Genomic DNA, 17,078 nt, shown 5'->3' with positions numbered 1-17,078 from the left:
AATTTACAAAATGCGAAGTGAGCAAACCCAAACATACAGCCAAAGTCGTTAAGAACTGTCTTCAGTGTAAAGAAGAACAAGACTGGAATGGAGTGTGTCTGATTTACATGAAGAGACAGAAGGATGTGAGAAAGCCTACATCCATAGAAGATCTGTGGTTATTTCTCCAAGATGTTTGGAACAAAATACCAGCTGAGTTCCTTCAAAAACTGTGTGCAAGTGTACCTAGAAAAATGTATGCTGTTTTGAAGGCAAAGGGTGAGGAAGATAAATGATTAACACTTCCATTTTTGAAAGGATTCTTTGAATGAACACATATGTTACTCTGTTTGTAATGAATCTATATGAGTTTCACATTGAACTACTAAAACAGATTAACTTTTCAAAGATATTTTAATTTATTGAGATTCACCTGTGGACCAGCTGTAGGTGCGTAAAAGCAAGTCGTTTTTTTCCAGATAGCCGTTCAGTCTGCCTGACCTGAACTACATCAGAGTGTTTAAAGTCCTTCTGTGTCCACTAAGACAGAATCTTCAGGTCCTCTCCATCCATTTGATAATGTGAAGAAGATTGCACAGCTTAGTTTTAATGCTTTGTTGTCTTACATTTAGTCCCTAATATGAAAGTGGAAGATTGTTGTTTTATTTGCCCATATTCTCCTTTTGTTTTACTGTAATTGTTTGTGCTTTCATAAGAACAGAGTGCACTGCAGAGAAGCCGCCATATCGTCACTGTAATGGTCTGTGCACTACATCACCCCTCTGTAGATCCCACACCAGGGACCCAAGGTAGAGAAATTATCTCTGCGTCGTTTAAAAGCTCTTCTCTTCCTGGCCTCTCCCCTCGAGACACGACATTTTCTTAGAGAAGTGCATGCATATTTTTAACTGCGTTTAACACAGCCACTTATTACACTCCATGTGTTGCATTATTTAAATATCTTCATAACCCTTGTAAGATTCTTATTCCAGCCCTACTGTGTCTCTGCAGAACTTATAATTGGTGTTATTTATCTAAACAATATCACTTTAGGGTGACTTTTTGGGTGGGTAAGCTTGAATAATGGATGAGGACAAATGCAAAGGAATTGCACTTCTTCTGATTTTGGCATGATCAGTGTTAGTGCAGTGTTTCCATTTGTGCTGGGGGAAAGTAAATTGTGAGCACGTTCCAGAGTGTTTATTCCATTGCTCTACTCTGTACTTATAATAAAGTGAGACGTGACATTAACTTGCCAGGAAGGCTCGCCTGGGTTAAATTTGTCAGCTCCTTTTACCAGATTCCACTGGGGCTTGTGGTTTCCATAATAAAATACCTCTTGGAGGCTCTGGGATGGAAGAGGCTTCGCAGCCTAAAAGATGCAATGAACAAAAAGATATTTTGCTTCAGGAACATTTCGTTGAGTGCTTGGACCATTTGAAGTTCTTAAATGCTGTTTTATTTTGAGTGCGCTCCGAAATATCCCGTTTGAATTGATGACGTCTTGGGTTTTGAAGACTTTTGGCTCAAAGTGGAATTGGAAGAGTTCTCAGCTTTCTTACTTTCTTATAGTTTTGTAATAAACTGCTCATGTCAAAGCTCTTCAAATGTCAGACTCTGAAGCAGCAAATCTAGAGGTGCACCAATCACCCAGGGAAGCATTTAATGCACTGTCATAAACAAATGTATTGTGCCTGTTTTGCTAAAGCTTTTAAGCTGTCTGTCGGAGTACAACTCTTATCTGGGATCAGTAGCTCAAATACTTAAATATCAGATTTTTGTTTCTACCCAATACATAGCTCCAAGCACAGAACTGTCATCAATTTTACCATATCAAAGCATCAACAAATATGGAGTTTTTTTTCTCTTTTCTGTGTTACAGTCCTTGGTAAAAAAAAAAAAGAATCTGAATCTGCAGCTAGACCTCACAGAAATCAAACAGAAACGTAATAGCCGTCCATTGCTGCTCCTTTTCTCACATTAAAAGTTGTATATTCAGCTATCTCCTCTCTCTCTCCTCTTGCCCTCCAGGCTCAGCAGCGCAGCCCTTCAGCCCCTTCTGGTTCACGGTGGAGCCCCAGGACACGCAGGCCATCCGGGGCAACTTTGCGCTGCTCAACTGCTCGGTGCGCAGCGACGCGGCCACGCCGGCTCGCGTCGAGTGGAAGAAGGACGGCACCTTCCTGAGCCTGCTTTCGGATGAGAGGCGACGCATACTTCCGGACGGCTCGCTGTTCTTCACCCACGTGGTCCACTCGAAGCACAACAAGCCGGACGAGGGCACCTATCAGTGTGTGGCCACTATCGAAAACCTGGGCTCCATTTCCAGCCACACAGCGCGCCTCACTGTGGCAGGTAAGGGGTGAAGAGCATCCACTCAGATGATAGGAAGAAGGTTCATAGACCTATTGAGGCCTAATAGAGTTGCTTGGGGTTGTGTTTGCTGATGAAATATCTTGAGGACTGAATGGATGGACATATTCAGTATTACTGCTGGTTGACTTCTCTAACTTTTGCTGGTTCTTATTGATTCACTATATTTGAATTAGAGATTAAATTAAGCTATAACACCATCAGACATGGCTTTGGCCATTACTCCCAACTGCACCACTTTGCATTGCAGCAGTGTGAATAGGGAGCATTGTAAAACACTTTGTGAAGGTAGAAATTGTGCCAATACTATTGCAGGTATTCAAGCTGATGTTGCATCTGCTGTATACAACTTGTCAGGTACTGGCTAGCCCAGTAGTAGAGCATTCAGACCTCTTGAGTCATATTCTGAATAGGAGCATATTATCCTGCTTTTACGGAAAATGTAATCCTGTATTTGAACCGATGTTCCATTTTTTTCCCCTATTCATCATCATAACACATGAAGGAGAGTAATGTGCCCTGTGTTCTGTGATTGAGATTGTAGTGATGATAGGATCCAACAGAGAAGGAAGGAATTATATCTTATTAAACTAAAAAAAAGATCATCACAACATGCAGGTGGACGTTGCGCTTGTAGTCCGCAAATGGTGGCGGTTCTTAGTCGTGGTGCAGCTTTACAGATTGTGTTCACTGGCTGCTTGGTTGGTGCACCTACATAGAGGAAGTGTGACCATTGTAGAAATTAAATAATTTGTATATTTACTGTGAATGTTTATGGCTGGACATTAGAAAGGGACTAAAGTTAACCTTTAAGTTCCAAGGTTTATATTTCAATAGTTTGGAATTTTGAAAAAACAAAATCATAGGAACGCTGCAGCTTTAAAACATACATTTTTAGATAATCTCCAGAATGTTTACTGTTGCACGGCTATGGGATAAATGCACTCTCACATAGCAGCTATAAATACAAAAGTGTTTTTTGTGGGTTTTCTTTTCCTCTCCTTAAACCATTTATTTTATCTTTAATAAATCCCCTCACCTTGCTGGAGCTCGAATGCATTTCCTCACTGGATAAAAGCTTGTCAAAGGCTCTGTTTTTCTCATTGCTTCTCCTTCGCTGTGACCTCGCTCGGCTTGGGAACAGCCAGTGACGTTTGGATTATTAGGTGTTTTGAGTCAACTCATGCCCTGAAATTCAATTTGGACTTGGAGGAGGCCCAGAATGCGTTTACTGTGAGCTTCCTGCTCCGGCAGGTCTAAGACACCCGAGAGAGGCTTCTTGTTGACAGTGAGGCTCCATATTATTGGCTTCTCAGACACTGAATCCCTGTTAGAAGGTATTGTGTTGACTGTGACTCTTTGTCTTTTTATGGCTGTTAGAATTTTAAGTTAATAATACACTATGTTAGGACTGAAAATATTGAGCCAAGGGGATTTTTTTGTTACTTAAAGTGTTTAAATCTTATTTCAGTTTTTTTTTTTATTCAGGTACACCACAGTTCTTTTTACTACAAGAGCATTGACTGTTGTCTTGGGCATACGTGTACTTAATTTTGTACTTTTAATGTTTATTTCGCAGATATTATTAGGATTGTATTTGGGCGTGCTTTATCCATTCCTAAACCAACTTTAATTGTGTTCTGGGGTCAATAGCCTGTAAGTTTCAACCATCTAACTTTTGATTTGGACTGAAGTTGAAGAATTTGGAGATAGCACTCCTCCTTTATTATCCTGTTTACATTGTACAAAGCTCCAGTACCACTGGTTACCAAACAGTGCCACAGCATGATGGGGCGACCACCATGCCTGACAATTATTTGGATTGAAACACCACTTCCACTCCTCCAAGCATACTTCTTGTCATCTTTTTTAATGCTGGCAGGAAGAAATGACCAGATCCATTCAATCATTATCTCCAACCAGATGTTAAAAGGTCCTTGAGATTCTCTGGCTAAAACATTATTCTTTATCTTCAGCACCACTCATTAATAGATTAGATTTCTCTAAGATTCATTGCAGTTGTGCACTGTATAACCATTTCACCATGAACAAAAATTGATTTACATAAATCATTAAAAGCTCCAGATGAAAATGACATTAATGTCCAAGATGAGTAGAGAAGAGCCTTTAACCAGACCTGGAGGTTAATGTCTGCTTTATAAACCTGGTAATGTTGCATTCCTACAGTGGTGATGGGACCTCACACCACCACAAGTGCAGCAGTTTGTTGCAGGCGATGCTGTTGCATTGTGACAGTAGTGATTAGTCCCCGGTGTGCCTGACTCTACTGAATAATCTATTTCCAGTCTTCCCCTGCCAAGCGCAGTGGGTGTATACAGCAACATTTCAAACTATGTTATCACCCTGAGTTTCTGTGTGTTGCTGTACTCATGAATAATGAATTAGAACCGTGAATACCCACATGCGCGCCTCGCTTGAAAACAATCCATTTTTTCTCTCGTTATGTATAAAGTAGACAAATTTCACATCAAGAAGAATCTGGAATTACATCATGCATCGCTGCAGAAGGTATTGTCGTTGTGCTGTTGTGTATTCTAAGGTACGTCCTGACACTGGAGGAGCTACTTTGAGTGCTTGACGTTTGGGAAATCCAGCCGTCCAACTATCCGTCTCTCAATCCGTACAGCCAACCATTAAACCATCCATAATTTAATTGATCTGTCCATCCATTCCAATCCATTTGTGTTGACCATTTGTGCTAAAAGTAAAAAAGGGCAGAAAATAGACTAAGAAGTCTGGAAAAGTTTGGGATGTTGAGAAATGTGAAGGAACATTGCAGCTGGATCATGCCATGTTTTTATCAATGTTTACTTACATTCATCCTTCTGTGCTGCCTTTTGTGAGTACATTATGGCACTCATGCACATAGGAGGTGGGCTCGCATGTCCTTGGTATTCTTACAGCAGCAGAATGGACATATTTGTTTGGTCTGCTGAGCAAACCATACCTGTTCTCTCAGTTGAAGTGCACTTCAGTGGAGATCTGTTCTGTTGCTTTTCTCAGACAAGATATCAGACAACATTACAGCCACTGGGATCTGTCTGGGTCAGCAATGATGGGCTATTGGATTCAGTCAATTTCTATTTGGACCATGCAGCAGGTGAACTCTGTAAGGTAATATAGGAATGTTCATATGTACGCTGGCATTCTTTTACTATAAAAATTCATAGACCTAAAGCCATCAGCCACTATGCACAAGCACATGAAGTGTTAAAGCACACTTGAGGCAGTTGCCTTTATGATACTGCTTACACACATAAGGTCACCTAGTGACTCAGATATGTCAGTAGGCACCGATGTATCTCCAGCTTGCTGGCACATGGCCAATAAAACGGTTAATTGCAGTGTAGAGAGAACAGGCCATTAGGCCTCCATCAGACCCTGGACCGATGGCGCAGGCGGGGGCGGAGTGGGCATGACCTCTGAGATGTAATGATGGAGGGAGTCACGGATGGTTGGCGTGGCAGGGAGCAAATCTGACAAATACCAGGGACTGATTGCTGGGAGACGTGCTGCTTACTCCATCTGCACTTCCACACATGAGCACCATCAGTGCTCCTACTCACATTCAACCTTTTGCCTTGTATATAACTGTATATAACTGTATAACTGGATAAAATTCACCCTTATAACAACATCTGCAATCTGTGCACATGACTCAGATACGACAGTAGGTGTTAACTCACAGAGTGGAGTATTGTTAAGTAGAGCTAAGGTGCTCAAAGCACAACTATTTGTATGACTATCTGTTTTTAATTCACATTTGGTCTTCAGCAGAAACCCCCTCCCCAAACCATATGTTGACAACACTGCATAGGTTTCTGGATGATTTAGGAGTGATAAATCAAGGGAAGCTGATTTAGGAGGAACAAGGCAGAATGGGATGCAAAATTTTACTTTCAAGTATCGATTTTATATCCTGCTAGGATCTGCAAAACAATCACATCATCAGCCAGGGAATGATCGAAGAGCAGACAAAGTGATGATTGGTCCACTGGAACCTGCTAGCTCTGGCACTGCATGAATCATAATCCAAGGAACGTTGTTATTTACACCATGAAGAGGGAACGATAAAACGCAGAACCCGACTGAGTTCTGTTTAAGTCACAGAATTAGGTCCTCTGCACTTTAAACAGTGTTTAATGTGTATAAAAGTGGATTTGTGTGTCAGCTGTATGACTGCTGTGTTGGCATGTCACATAGGTGAGGCGACACCAGCAGAAAGTGCCGTACAAGCACGGAAACAAAACAAACAAAAATCTAAAAGAAGATTCTCCTGCACCCACAGTCCCATCCATCATGGCTCATGGATCATCTGAGTCATGAAACATAAATGGCTGAAGTCCCTGCAGCAGGAATGCTCCCTTTGTTGGAGCACCTTCTCAGGGTTCCCCCATCATGCTTTAACAATCGCATGTTGAAAAGTGCCTTGAGACAACATGTGTTGTGAATTGGCGCTATATAAATAAAACTGAATTGAATTGAATTTTTCATCTAAATTTGGCAAGCCATGACTTAAAGTTGCTAACGGACATTCATAAATCTTGATTGAGATGGTGTGTGTGACTCTCGTTTGTGGCGCTACTTATAAACTCTGATCAGAGATCAGAAATGCAGGTTGGCATGAAACATTTTCACAAACACTGATGTTTAAAACGTTTAAAGACTACGCTAGCTTATATCAGGACATTTCTTGACAGGGATAACAAACTGAAAGCGAAGTTTATTGTGATTTAATGATGGTGCTCCTGTCTGGCTGTAGAAAATCAAAGCAGCACCAGTCCTTGTTTTTTCAGTCCCCATTTACCCAATCTAGAAACACTTTAAAATATTGGTAATTAGGACTTTATTATATTCCAAATTGCTCAGCTCTGAAGTCAGTCTTGTGTGCATGCTTTGTGTCTGCTCCTGTTGCCCAGTCTGCATGTTTTAGTCTGTGTGCACAGCCAGATACCGTGGAAACACAGGGAGGTTAAGATGAAAGAGAAAGGGAGTGTGGCCTGTTGATGCACAGCCTTATGCATTCAGTTTGTGTCTCTGTGCAAGGGAAAGGGAGGGAGAAGGGAAATTACAGGGCAGAGGATGAGGAGCGGTGTGCAGCGGCGGTTTGCCGGGACACGGAGCGAAACAAGAGTAATGAGAATCCCTGTTCTAACTGTCTGCTGTTCTCCCACTCCGCCGTTACCTGCTGCCACCGACACGCTTTGAACCCAGCCCTCTTTAAGCATCGCTTGGGGTGAGTCCCACCTCGCTGCCGCTTAACTGGGAAACCCCCAAATGCTGAAGATGGAGAATTAATTTTCTGTCTCTCCACCTATCTCCAAATCTCTGTTTTGTTTCCTTTCTGACATCTTAGCATACTCTCAAATAAATCAGCCTTTTTTATTGTTGTTTTTCCTCCCTTCTTTGTGCGTCTCTTCTTTATGTCCTCAGAAAACGCTGTGACATAAAAAGACAACAAAAGCCACAGGTCATTTCGCTGTAATATAACGCTTCACTGAGATCTAATTTCTCCCTCCCCACAGTAGTAGAAATAGAGTAGTAAACTGGTCACTGTGCTCTTCATGTGTCATGTGTGTCACCTTATATTAAAGCATGCTCATCCTTTGAGCAGTCGGACGCTCTTTGGGGGATTTAGGGGTGTCGGCAGATTCTTTAATCCCTTTTTTGATGTATTTTAATCCGCTTCTGACTGGGGTGGGGGCCTTATAACCCCACAGACATTCTGGTTTGAAATAGTTATTGCATTGCTGTTACATGGCTAGCCCTTTGTGTTGTGTTGTTCCACACATTTTGTTCAGATGCGAGTAGATATATTAAAACCAGAGTGTACGTCTTCTAAATAATAGGACGTCTGGCTTGTTTTTACCGTATAAAGTGATAAACAAATAAAATGAAGAATAAAGAGCTGGATAAAAGGATTTCTGTACATTGCTCTATTGATGTTTTGTTTGTGTTGCTGTACGGATTAACTAAATTAGAATTTTTCTGTAGAACTAGAATCAGGTACATTCTTAATGTCGACATTTTTGATGTCACATAAAAGATGTAATTTGCATATCTGCAAATGTGCAAGGGTAGCTTTTAGGCTTAAAGCACTGACGAAGACCTGTGGTTAAGTCCTTGCCACACTTTAGGTTTGGAATATAGCTGCCTCCCTACTGTCTGCCTCTTACATGTAATTTTAATGTGTTTCTAAGTTGATTTAAAGATAGACCTGTGATGCCTTCTCTTTCGCCAAACTGTTCTATCCAAAACTTACAAAGAAGAACAGTTTTCTGAGCTATCTCTGGTGTTGTGGAATTTTCTTATCAAAGTGGGTAGAAGTTGACTCATAACAAGAGAAAATCCGGACTTTGTCTTTATAAGTTTTATGAAAAGGCATTCAGCGTTTGAATGACTCTGTCACTGAGGTTAGTCAGTTGAAACAGAGCCCCGATCAACATTTACACACAGTATTTATACCAGAACATGACAGTGTTATCTCAACTTCAAAGAGTCTGTGTTTTATGACCCCAGACCCTTCTCGGGTTCAGAGGTGACAAAGTTATCTAGGAACCCATCTGTCCTTCCCAACACATCATCCTAACAAATGGGTTTTAACCATTAAACTTCTGATAATGGCTTTTACAGCTTCCTCTCCTAACACAGATGCTCAGAGGAGTGAGGTAACCCAAAGGTCATACACTTTGGAATGCTTACTGCAAGAATTTCCATTACACTGGTCATTCATGGATCTATGAATGACTACATATGCTAGTTCCACAATGCCAGCTTCACTTACAAAAGCTCACATGTGTGCTGGGTATCCCTGACTTGATCAATGATTTCTGAATGACCAGGGGCAGCTCCTGAAGGGACTCTTCTTTGTGGGCTTATAACAGAAATGTTTTGTGAAAAATGACAGTGTGACCTAAGGAACAAGGCAGCATAAAGACTTAAAGTTGACCTGCCACTAAGATGCCAATGGAGGTAACCACAGAGCTCTGTTGTCTAGTAGTTTTGAAAAATGCTAAAGAGATATTGGTGTATTTTCACTGAACCCTAACAGAAAAGATGTTTTTCATTTTTTTAAAATACCTATTATTAAATGTCCTGTTATGGGCTAAGCCTCTATGTCAAACAGCTCATTTGACCCACACTGGGGGTTACTGCATGTTGATGTAAATAAACCTAAAATAAGAGTATGGAACATAAAGCAAATAAGTCCAGTTAGACTTAGCTCTCTACTGCGGTTGTAAAAGCATGAGTGAAGAACATCTGCACCAGTAATCATGCATTCATTCCATGATTCTGCCTATCAAATTGCATATATTCTAAGAGAATGCATGTATATAGTCTTTGGTTTAATATGCTACAGCCAGCATTACTAGGAAAGGTTTTATTAAAATATTACTTGAGCTTAACAGCATTTTAAGCAGCTGCAGAGTCAGTTTTTTCTCTCAAACATAAGCAGACACTCTGGCTTTATTAAACATGACCAGTGAGAACTGTATCCCTTATCTGCGGTCTAAAAAACTCCAACAAACACTTCATCTTGGTGTAATAAATTCTGCTGTCACAGACTGCTACAGCTGCTGACTGGTTTGTTGTTTTGTTATTTCTATTGTTGCAGCACGCATTGATTATTGGAAATATTCTTTAAACTCATACATCTTAGTGATTTACATCAATGAACTAACAGCAATAAGGTTTGTATTTTTCCCCTGCCGTGAGTTGGTCACTTGACATTTAGCATGATTTAAGATAGCACTGATAACAATGTGGCTTTATTTGGAGAGCCCATCGATGGAAGCAGATTATACCCATGTGGAGTCCTGCAGTGTGCATTCTCATGTTTGATATACTTTAGATTAAGATTATCAATTGCAGTTGCGATTTTGATCTTGTAAGATGAAATAAAAATGACCAAAAGTCCTCATACAAATGTACAACAAGAGCTCTACACAGTTAAGTGCAGTTTGGATGCCCAGCCACTCAAACAGGCTTGTTCTCCACTCATCTTGTGTTTCTACCAGATGAGCACAGCTTGTTCTCTTGTTCAGCCATGTCCTTCTCTCTGTCTCATTTCTTCCACAGAATTACCCTGTTGTCCTTTCTCTTTACCTAGTTCACTGCCTCCCCCGGGCCTTCATTGTCCCAGTATTATGCTTTCCACCCTCTACCTCTCTGCTGACGGCTCCATAACACCCACTGCTGCAATAATTATTAGGTAACAAGTAGGCATAAATGAAAGGGAAAATAAAAAATCTAATAACTGTTGATGTTATTAATGGGTACATTGAGCGATTGCTGTTTTCTCTGCATTTTGTCTTTGTTTTTGTACCAGTTTCTGGGGTAAACATACTTTTCTAAAATGCTTGGAGACCATCTTGCAGTACTTGTTGAGTGGCCCTGATCTTTTTTGACAACAGGCATCTTTAGAAACCCGTACTTGCTGAGTTACTGCATCGTCTGAACAATTTTTCAAGTGAAACATCAAATCCCATTGCTCAGCTGTGCACAAATCAGTGCATTATACTTGCTAAGATGTGTGGCAACAGAAATAATAGGCTGCCATAATCATGCACAATTAGAGCGATTATGGAAAAGAGAATGTGAGCCTGTGCAAAGTAGCTGAGATTTATAGACACTTTCTGCTGTAATTGCTTGTTGCTGCTGTTGTCTCCAAATGCATAAATTCTCACTGGCCACTATGCATTAGGCTTCCTTAATTTGTTTGGGGTATAATTTCGACACGATGTCTGAAACTTTTCTCATAAACTTATGTCCATGGTGACATGATAGCTTCACGTGGTTCCTGCAGATTATTCGGATGCGTAGACGTTCCACCACATCCCAAAGGTGCTCTTTTGGATTGAGTTCTGCTCACTGGTGAGGCCACTGGTGTGCCGTGAACTCGAAATCATTTTCAAGATACCAGATTGAGATATTTTGAGCTTTTTGACATGGTGCATCCACCATTATAAAACCACCAACAGCAGCCTGAACTACTAATGCAAGACATACTCAAATCTACACTTTCACGTTTACACAAAATTCTTGTGGTGAGCCCAGCAGATTTTAGCCTCAGTTTCCAGTTGATAACAGGAGAGGCTCAGGGTGTTGTCTTCTGCTGTTGCAGCCCATCTGCATCAAAGTTCGGAGATGGTATTCTGCATGCCAAAGTTGTAAATAATGTTTTTTTTGAGCTGCTGTTGCCTTTCTATCATCTCCAACCAGTTTGCCCATGCTCCTCTAACATCAACACGACATTGTTTTTGGCAACTGAACTATTGGATCTTTTCATTCTTTTTTAGACTATGATCTGTTAACTCCAAAGATGGTTGTGTGTGAAAATCCCAGTTGATCAGAAGTTTCTGAAATACTCAGGCTACCCCATCTGGCACTAACATCCATGTCACTTTTTCAGTCACTTAAATATTCTTTCTTCTCTATTCCCTATTTTCCCAATTCCGATGCTCGGTTTGAGCTACAGCAAATCTTCTTCACCATGTTTAGATGCCTAAATGCATAAGGTGGAACAACTAACCTCATATGACCAATTAGGTGTTGCCTCATGCCTGAGTGGTGGAATAATCATCATTAGGGATAGTCCTGATTGGAAATCATGTATCACTGACCTGGTTTCCCTCACTCACTTACTTTTCCAGAATACTTGGAGGCAACTGTAAATAAACTGAACTGAACTCTTTACATCCTGAAATAAAACTGCAAACATATCACTGCAGCACAGGTTATGAGAATACAGCAGGCGTTTTTAAATGAATCAAAAGATGTGTATTCAGTTGTATAGATGAGTCTGCAGAAGACAATCGCTGTGAAAGCATGATGGAAAGGAATTTTCGGTTCAGTGTGGGACTTTATGGAAAGATCCATGTTATTTTTTTTCTTCCCCTCTGGTGGATGACAGTAGGAAAAGAGAGTCAGCAGGGAGCCTATCGGGATGGAGGTAGATGACAGCTTCCATTTTTCGAGTATTCACAGACTGATTAGGTCCTCTGGGTAGGTGGAGAGGCTGATGGAGGCAGTCCTATCTCTTCTCTCCAGACACCTCAATCCCCGATGTGTGTTTCTGAGCATGTGTGCATGCGTGGGAATTTACTCCCATGCAAATTAATTGTCTTTGTTTTAATAGATTTTTAATCATGTTTGTCGCTTGTCATCTGTCAATATCTGAGCTGTTCCAAAAACTGCAAAGCTTCAAGCTTCGCCACAAGCTGAGATGATCTTATCTTCGCTTTAACAATAAATATTGTTCTTACAGCACAATCATTTACTGATAAATTCTGACTTTACTCTAACTGGTTCTTTGACAGTATGAAATAGTCCCTGGAAAGTTTTTTTATAATCAGTTTTCACTGTGGTGGATGGTATACCTTAACTGAATATTTTATTACCTTCTTCTAGTGGTAGATGTATGGTTGCAGGTTAGGGTTGTGCTCTGCTACCCTTGTTTTTTAAAGATCACATATATATTTTTGTTCCCACTGCAGTTAAATCACTTTTCTTTGTCTATGCAGATCTTTATTAGATATTTTGGACAATAGTTGCAAGCAATGTCAACAAAAAACACTTGTGATTTGTTCACTCAAACATTGTCTTTAATTCACCATTGTGCATCTATAACATTAAAAGGGAAGGTAGAAACCAGGTGCTGCTAATACAGTCCACTATATTAACTGATCATCAGCAAGTGTGACAATGCCTATAAATGCATAGAGGTTTGTGTTTGGATTAGGCCAAGGATGAATATAATCAGCAATGACTTTCAGGAAGCTGTCCATCAATCTCGGAAGACTTATAAGGCTATTGCCGAACAATTTGAAGTCCATCATTCCACAGTGAGAAAGGATATTCACAAGTGGAAAACACTGTCCTATCAAATGTACCCAAAGGGTCTGATGTTCAGAGAAGTTGCAAAATATTATCAAAAATTCCATTTCAGAATTGACATGCCTATTAGCATGTTAAGGGATCACGCCTATGACAAGTATGGCTTATTTAGAAGGTTTGCCACACAAAACCTTCTTTTTTGCTAAAAAGAATGCCAGAAGCATGACCTAGGTTTGTAAAGTTGTATCTGAATAGACCAAGACTTCTGGGACAATGTATTTAGACTGCTGTGACCTAGGTAGAGATGTTTGGCCGTAATGCACAGCACCATGTTTGGAGGAAACCGAACACAGAATTTCAATACACCTCATACCAACTGTCAGGCACGATGGTGGAAGGGTGATGATTTGGGCTTGTGCTGCAACCACAGAACCAAGACACCTTGTAGTCAGTGAGTCTGCCATGGACTGCTCTGTTTATCAAAGTATTCTAGAGTCAAATGTGAAGCCACATGTAACTGAGAAGGTTGGCCTAAATTAGATCATCAACACGATAATGATCCCAAAAACATAATGCAGGAAAAAGAACGTAATCAAGGTGATGAAAAGACCCAACTGCCCAGGGCTCTATCTTTACCATTACTTTCTTGACATAATGGTAAAGGCTGCACAGTGACACAATTGGTAGCACTGTTGCCTTGCAGCAAGAAGGTCCTGGGTTTGAATCCTTGCCCAGGGTCTTTCTGCCTGGTCTTCCTGTACATACTTCTGTTCTCTCCGGGTACTCCGGCTTCCTACCATTGTCAGAAAACATGACTGTTAGGTTAATTGATCTCTTTAAATTGCCCTTAGGTATGAGTTTGTGTGCGACCCTACAAGAACAAGCGGGGAGGGAGGGACAGACGGACGGACAGATTCTTTTTTCCGTGACTGTACACACAATCAATTCATTCCACTGCCATCCAACTTAATCCAATCCAATCAGGTTCTGATTCAGATCTATATATTGTTGATATTGTCTTTTCGAATAGATCACAAAAACAAATATATCTGCAGAGAAGGTTATAATGCTGATAGTTTCTTGAATTGCCAGACAGGATCTATAATCAGAAATTTCTACCACAAAGCAGCAAAATTTAGAATTTCACATCAAAGCATAGCATTCAGTCAAGGTCTTTCCGCAGTGTTCTGCCACAGCTACTGTGTGCTAATGAGAGTTATTATTGACTTCTGCAGTCAGCAAATGAAGATAAACTTTTCAAATGACTTCCCAACACTCTCTTGACTCTTGACTGTTGAATGTCATCTCACAGCTGTGTGCAGTGCACCTCCCAGTATGTGTGGGGCTCACCGCTCAAGGCTTTATACACATCAACAGAGATTTACGTTAAATGGTCGCATTATAATTCCGGAATTAAAGACTGAAATTTGGTGCTGCTGAGAGTTTGGCTGCTGACATGACGTGCTAATCAGATTGAACGTTTTGTTTTGCAACCATCTGCTCTGGAATATCTGCCTGTATGTGATTAGCATAATTTCACATAAGTCACAAAATTTGGATGTGCCCATCATCTGGTAAATCTTGGATCATGTGTCAGTGACTCTGGATGTCTTTGACATGTTTCCCAGATTTAATGTGATGGTGTAAATTTGGGATTTCACACTTAAAGATGCACTTTACACACCCGTCAGTTTGAATATCCAATTAAAAGTCAATGTAATGCTTCTAAAAGACCTGATCGTCTGTGCATATTTGGATTTACAATCACCTAGTTTTAAATCGTTAGATGAGAAGATCTGGTGTAAAGCAGGACATAGGCCTTGAGCAGATCACCTGAACAAGAGCTGTTTTCCCTGCAGAAAGTGGTCGTGGTGTTTAATGCCAGGTAGAAAGACGATGTAACTTCTGCAACCAAAGTGGGAGGCAACAGTGTTCACTCAAAAACTATGTTGAAAGCCTCATTCAAAGCTGTGAAACGGTGCAGAGACCAATCCATCACTCTTAATGTGCATTTCTAGTGTATTTTGTCTGCCATCTCCCTGATTAAAATTCACCGTCTATGGCCAGTTCCTTACACACAAAGACACCCACAGTCCCCCATCCTCGTCCTCATCGTCTTTTCGTCTATGAGCGCTCATCCGGGTCTGCGTGTTGGAGCTAGTTTCAGATTTTCATATTAAAACGTACCCATCTTTCAAAGTAAAATTAGGCTTCACAGCGCTTTTGAGCCCCAAAAGAGTTAACTCTCACAGATTCTCTCTAGCTCTCTTTTTTTTTCTTCTTCGTGGATACCTCGGGGGAATACTTTGAAACGCAGCTTCATTCATCAGACAAAGAGCGGGTTGAAAAAGTGAGACCAAGTGAGCAAAGTTTTTTATTCCAAAATGACACGGTGCTGCCGGCGCTGCCAGTGTTTATATTCAGGGTGACTCCACTTGTGTTCTGCCCTTGAAAAGATTTCGTCTGTTTTTGTCATGTGTCCGGCTTGGGACCTTTTTTTATGTTTGCATACCTCAATTTCTCTCAACAAAAAGGTCTTGCAAAAGTATTCATTATATCTTTACAATTTATCACTTCAAGCACAAACTTCTGTGCATTTTATATGGATTTGAAGTAAGGGGAGGGAAAGGAAAATCTTTGAAGGCCTCACAGGTTGGTTGGAGAACATTAGTGAACAAACATGAAGATAAAGGAACACAGCAAGATGCGTCTGGGAAACAGATGTGGAGACGTTTAAAGTAAAGTAGGGTCATACAACAATATCCCAATCAGTGAGCAGCTCACGAAGCACTTTCTAACCTGTCATTCCAAAATGCAGAGTATGGATAAACCTACCAAGACATGGCCAGCCACCTTAACTGACCGTCTGAGCAGAGAGAACGTTAATCAAAGAAGCAGCCAAAAAGCTCACTCTAACTTTGGAGGAGGTGCAGAGAGCCATACCTCAGGTTTGAGAATTTGTTGATGAAAAACTATTGGTCAAGCTCGTCAAAAATCCGTCTTGAAAATTGCTTATCACGTATGCTGTCCACCCAAGATGACTGAGCTTGATCTCCAAAGAGAACAGGCAAAAGTTTTAGTTTTATCTCCTGGTGGATATGTACCCTAAAAGCTGCAGCTGTAATCGAAGGTGTACAAAGTATTGACTGAGGGAGGCAGAATACATGAGTACGCCACACCTTTTAGATTAAAAAAATTTAAAAACATTATTCTGTCTTCTATCAGATAAAATCCCAATTAATACTTCGAAGTTGTTGAATACTTTTGCCAGGCAGTGTCAATTGTAATATGTACATAAAATGTGTAATTTTGAGTGGATTCTATTAGCTCTCCATATACATAAAACATGTGTGAAGGGCATATTTTACTTCCCTTGGCCTGTGCTGAGGGTGCGGAAATATGGTGCGTTTCAGTGCGTGCTCTGCACCGAGAGAACCCCTCGCCTTGGGCACAGATGGAGAGTACCGAGGAAACCAAAGTGTAAAGTGCTCAGCTGGTGAGCATCTTGGTTTCTTATGCTTCAGAGCCCAGCATTATTTATGGATTGTCTTATTTTTCAGCTTTCCACAATCACTGAGGGGTGGTCTGGCTTGCATCTGAAAGGGTTAAGATTTGACAGGCAAGATCTTGAAGGGTGTTTTTTCTTCAGTTCCACTCAGTCCATGTGTCTCCCACTTCTCTGGATTCCACTTCCTCCACAATCTGTAAAATATCTAAAAATCATTTGATTTCATGTTCATCAACATTCTTCCCTCATCAACACTTAAAGCTAATGTGAAGAGGAAAAAAGAATTCACGAGGTGCACGGTCGCAGAGTCTTCCAAGTGCACTGTGCGCAGTGGCAGAGGGGAATATAAAAGGTGAGATGG

At 40.7% G+C, this 17,078-nt stretch overlaps 1 protein-coding gene across 1 annotated transcript in view; it reads left to right on the top strand.

Moving 5' to 3' along the window:
- Positions 1–17,078, top strand: part of neo1a (neogenin 1a) — a 222,519-nt gene that overhangs the window by 83,329 nt on the left and 122,112 nt on the right. The window contains exon 2 of the mRNA XM_047363495.1: positions 2,011–2,334. Within this exon, the coding sequence (XP_047219451.1) occupies positions 2,011–2,334 (324 nt within the window). The remainder of the gene's footprint in view (positions 1–2,010; positions 2,335–17,078) is intronic.

Source organism: Girardinichthys multiradiatus, chromosome 4, assembly GCF_021462225.1.
Source record: "Girardinichthys multiradiatus isolate DD_20200921_A chromosome 4, DD_fGirMul_XY1, whole genome shotgun sequence".
Lineage (NCBI taxonomy): Eukaryota > Metazoa > Chordata > Actinopteri > Cyprinodontiformes > Goodeidae > Girardinichthys > Girardinichthys multiradiatus.
Note: the sequence above shows the minus strand (reverse complement) of the source record. Positions and strands in the feature narration are given on the sequence as shown.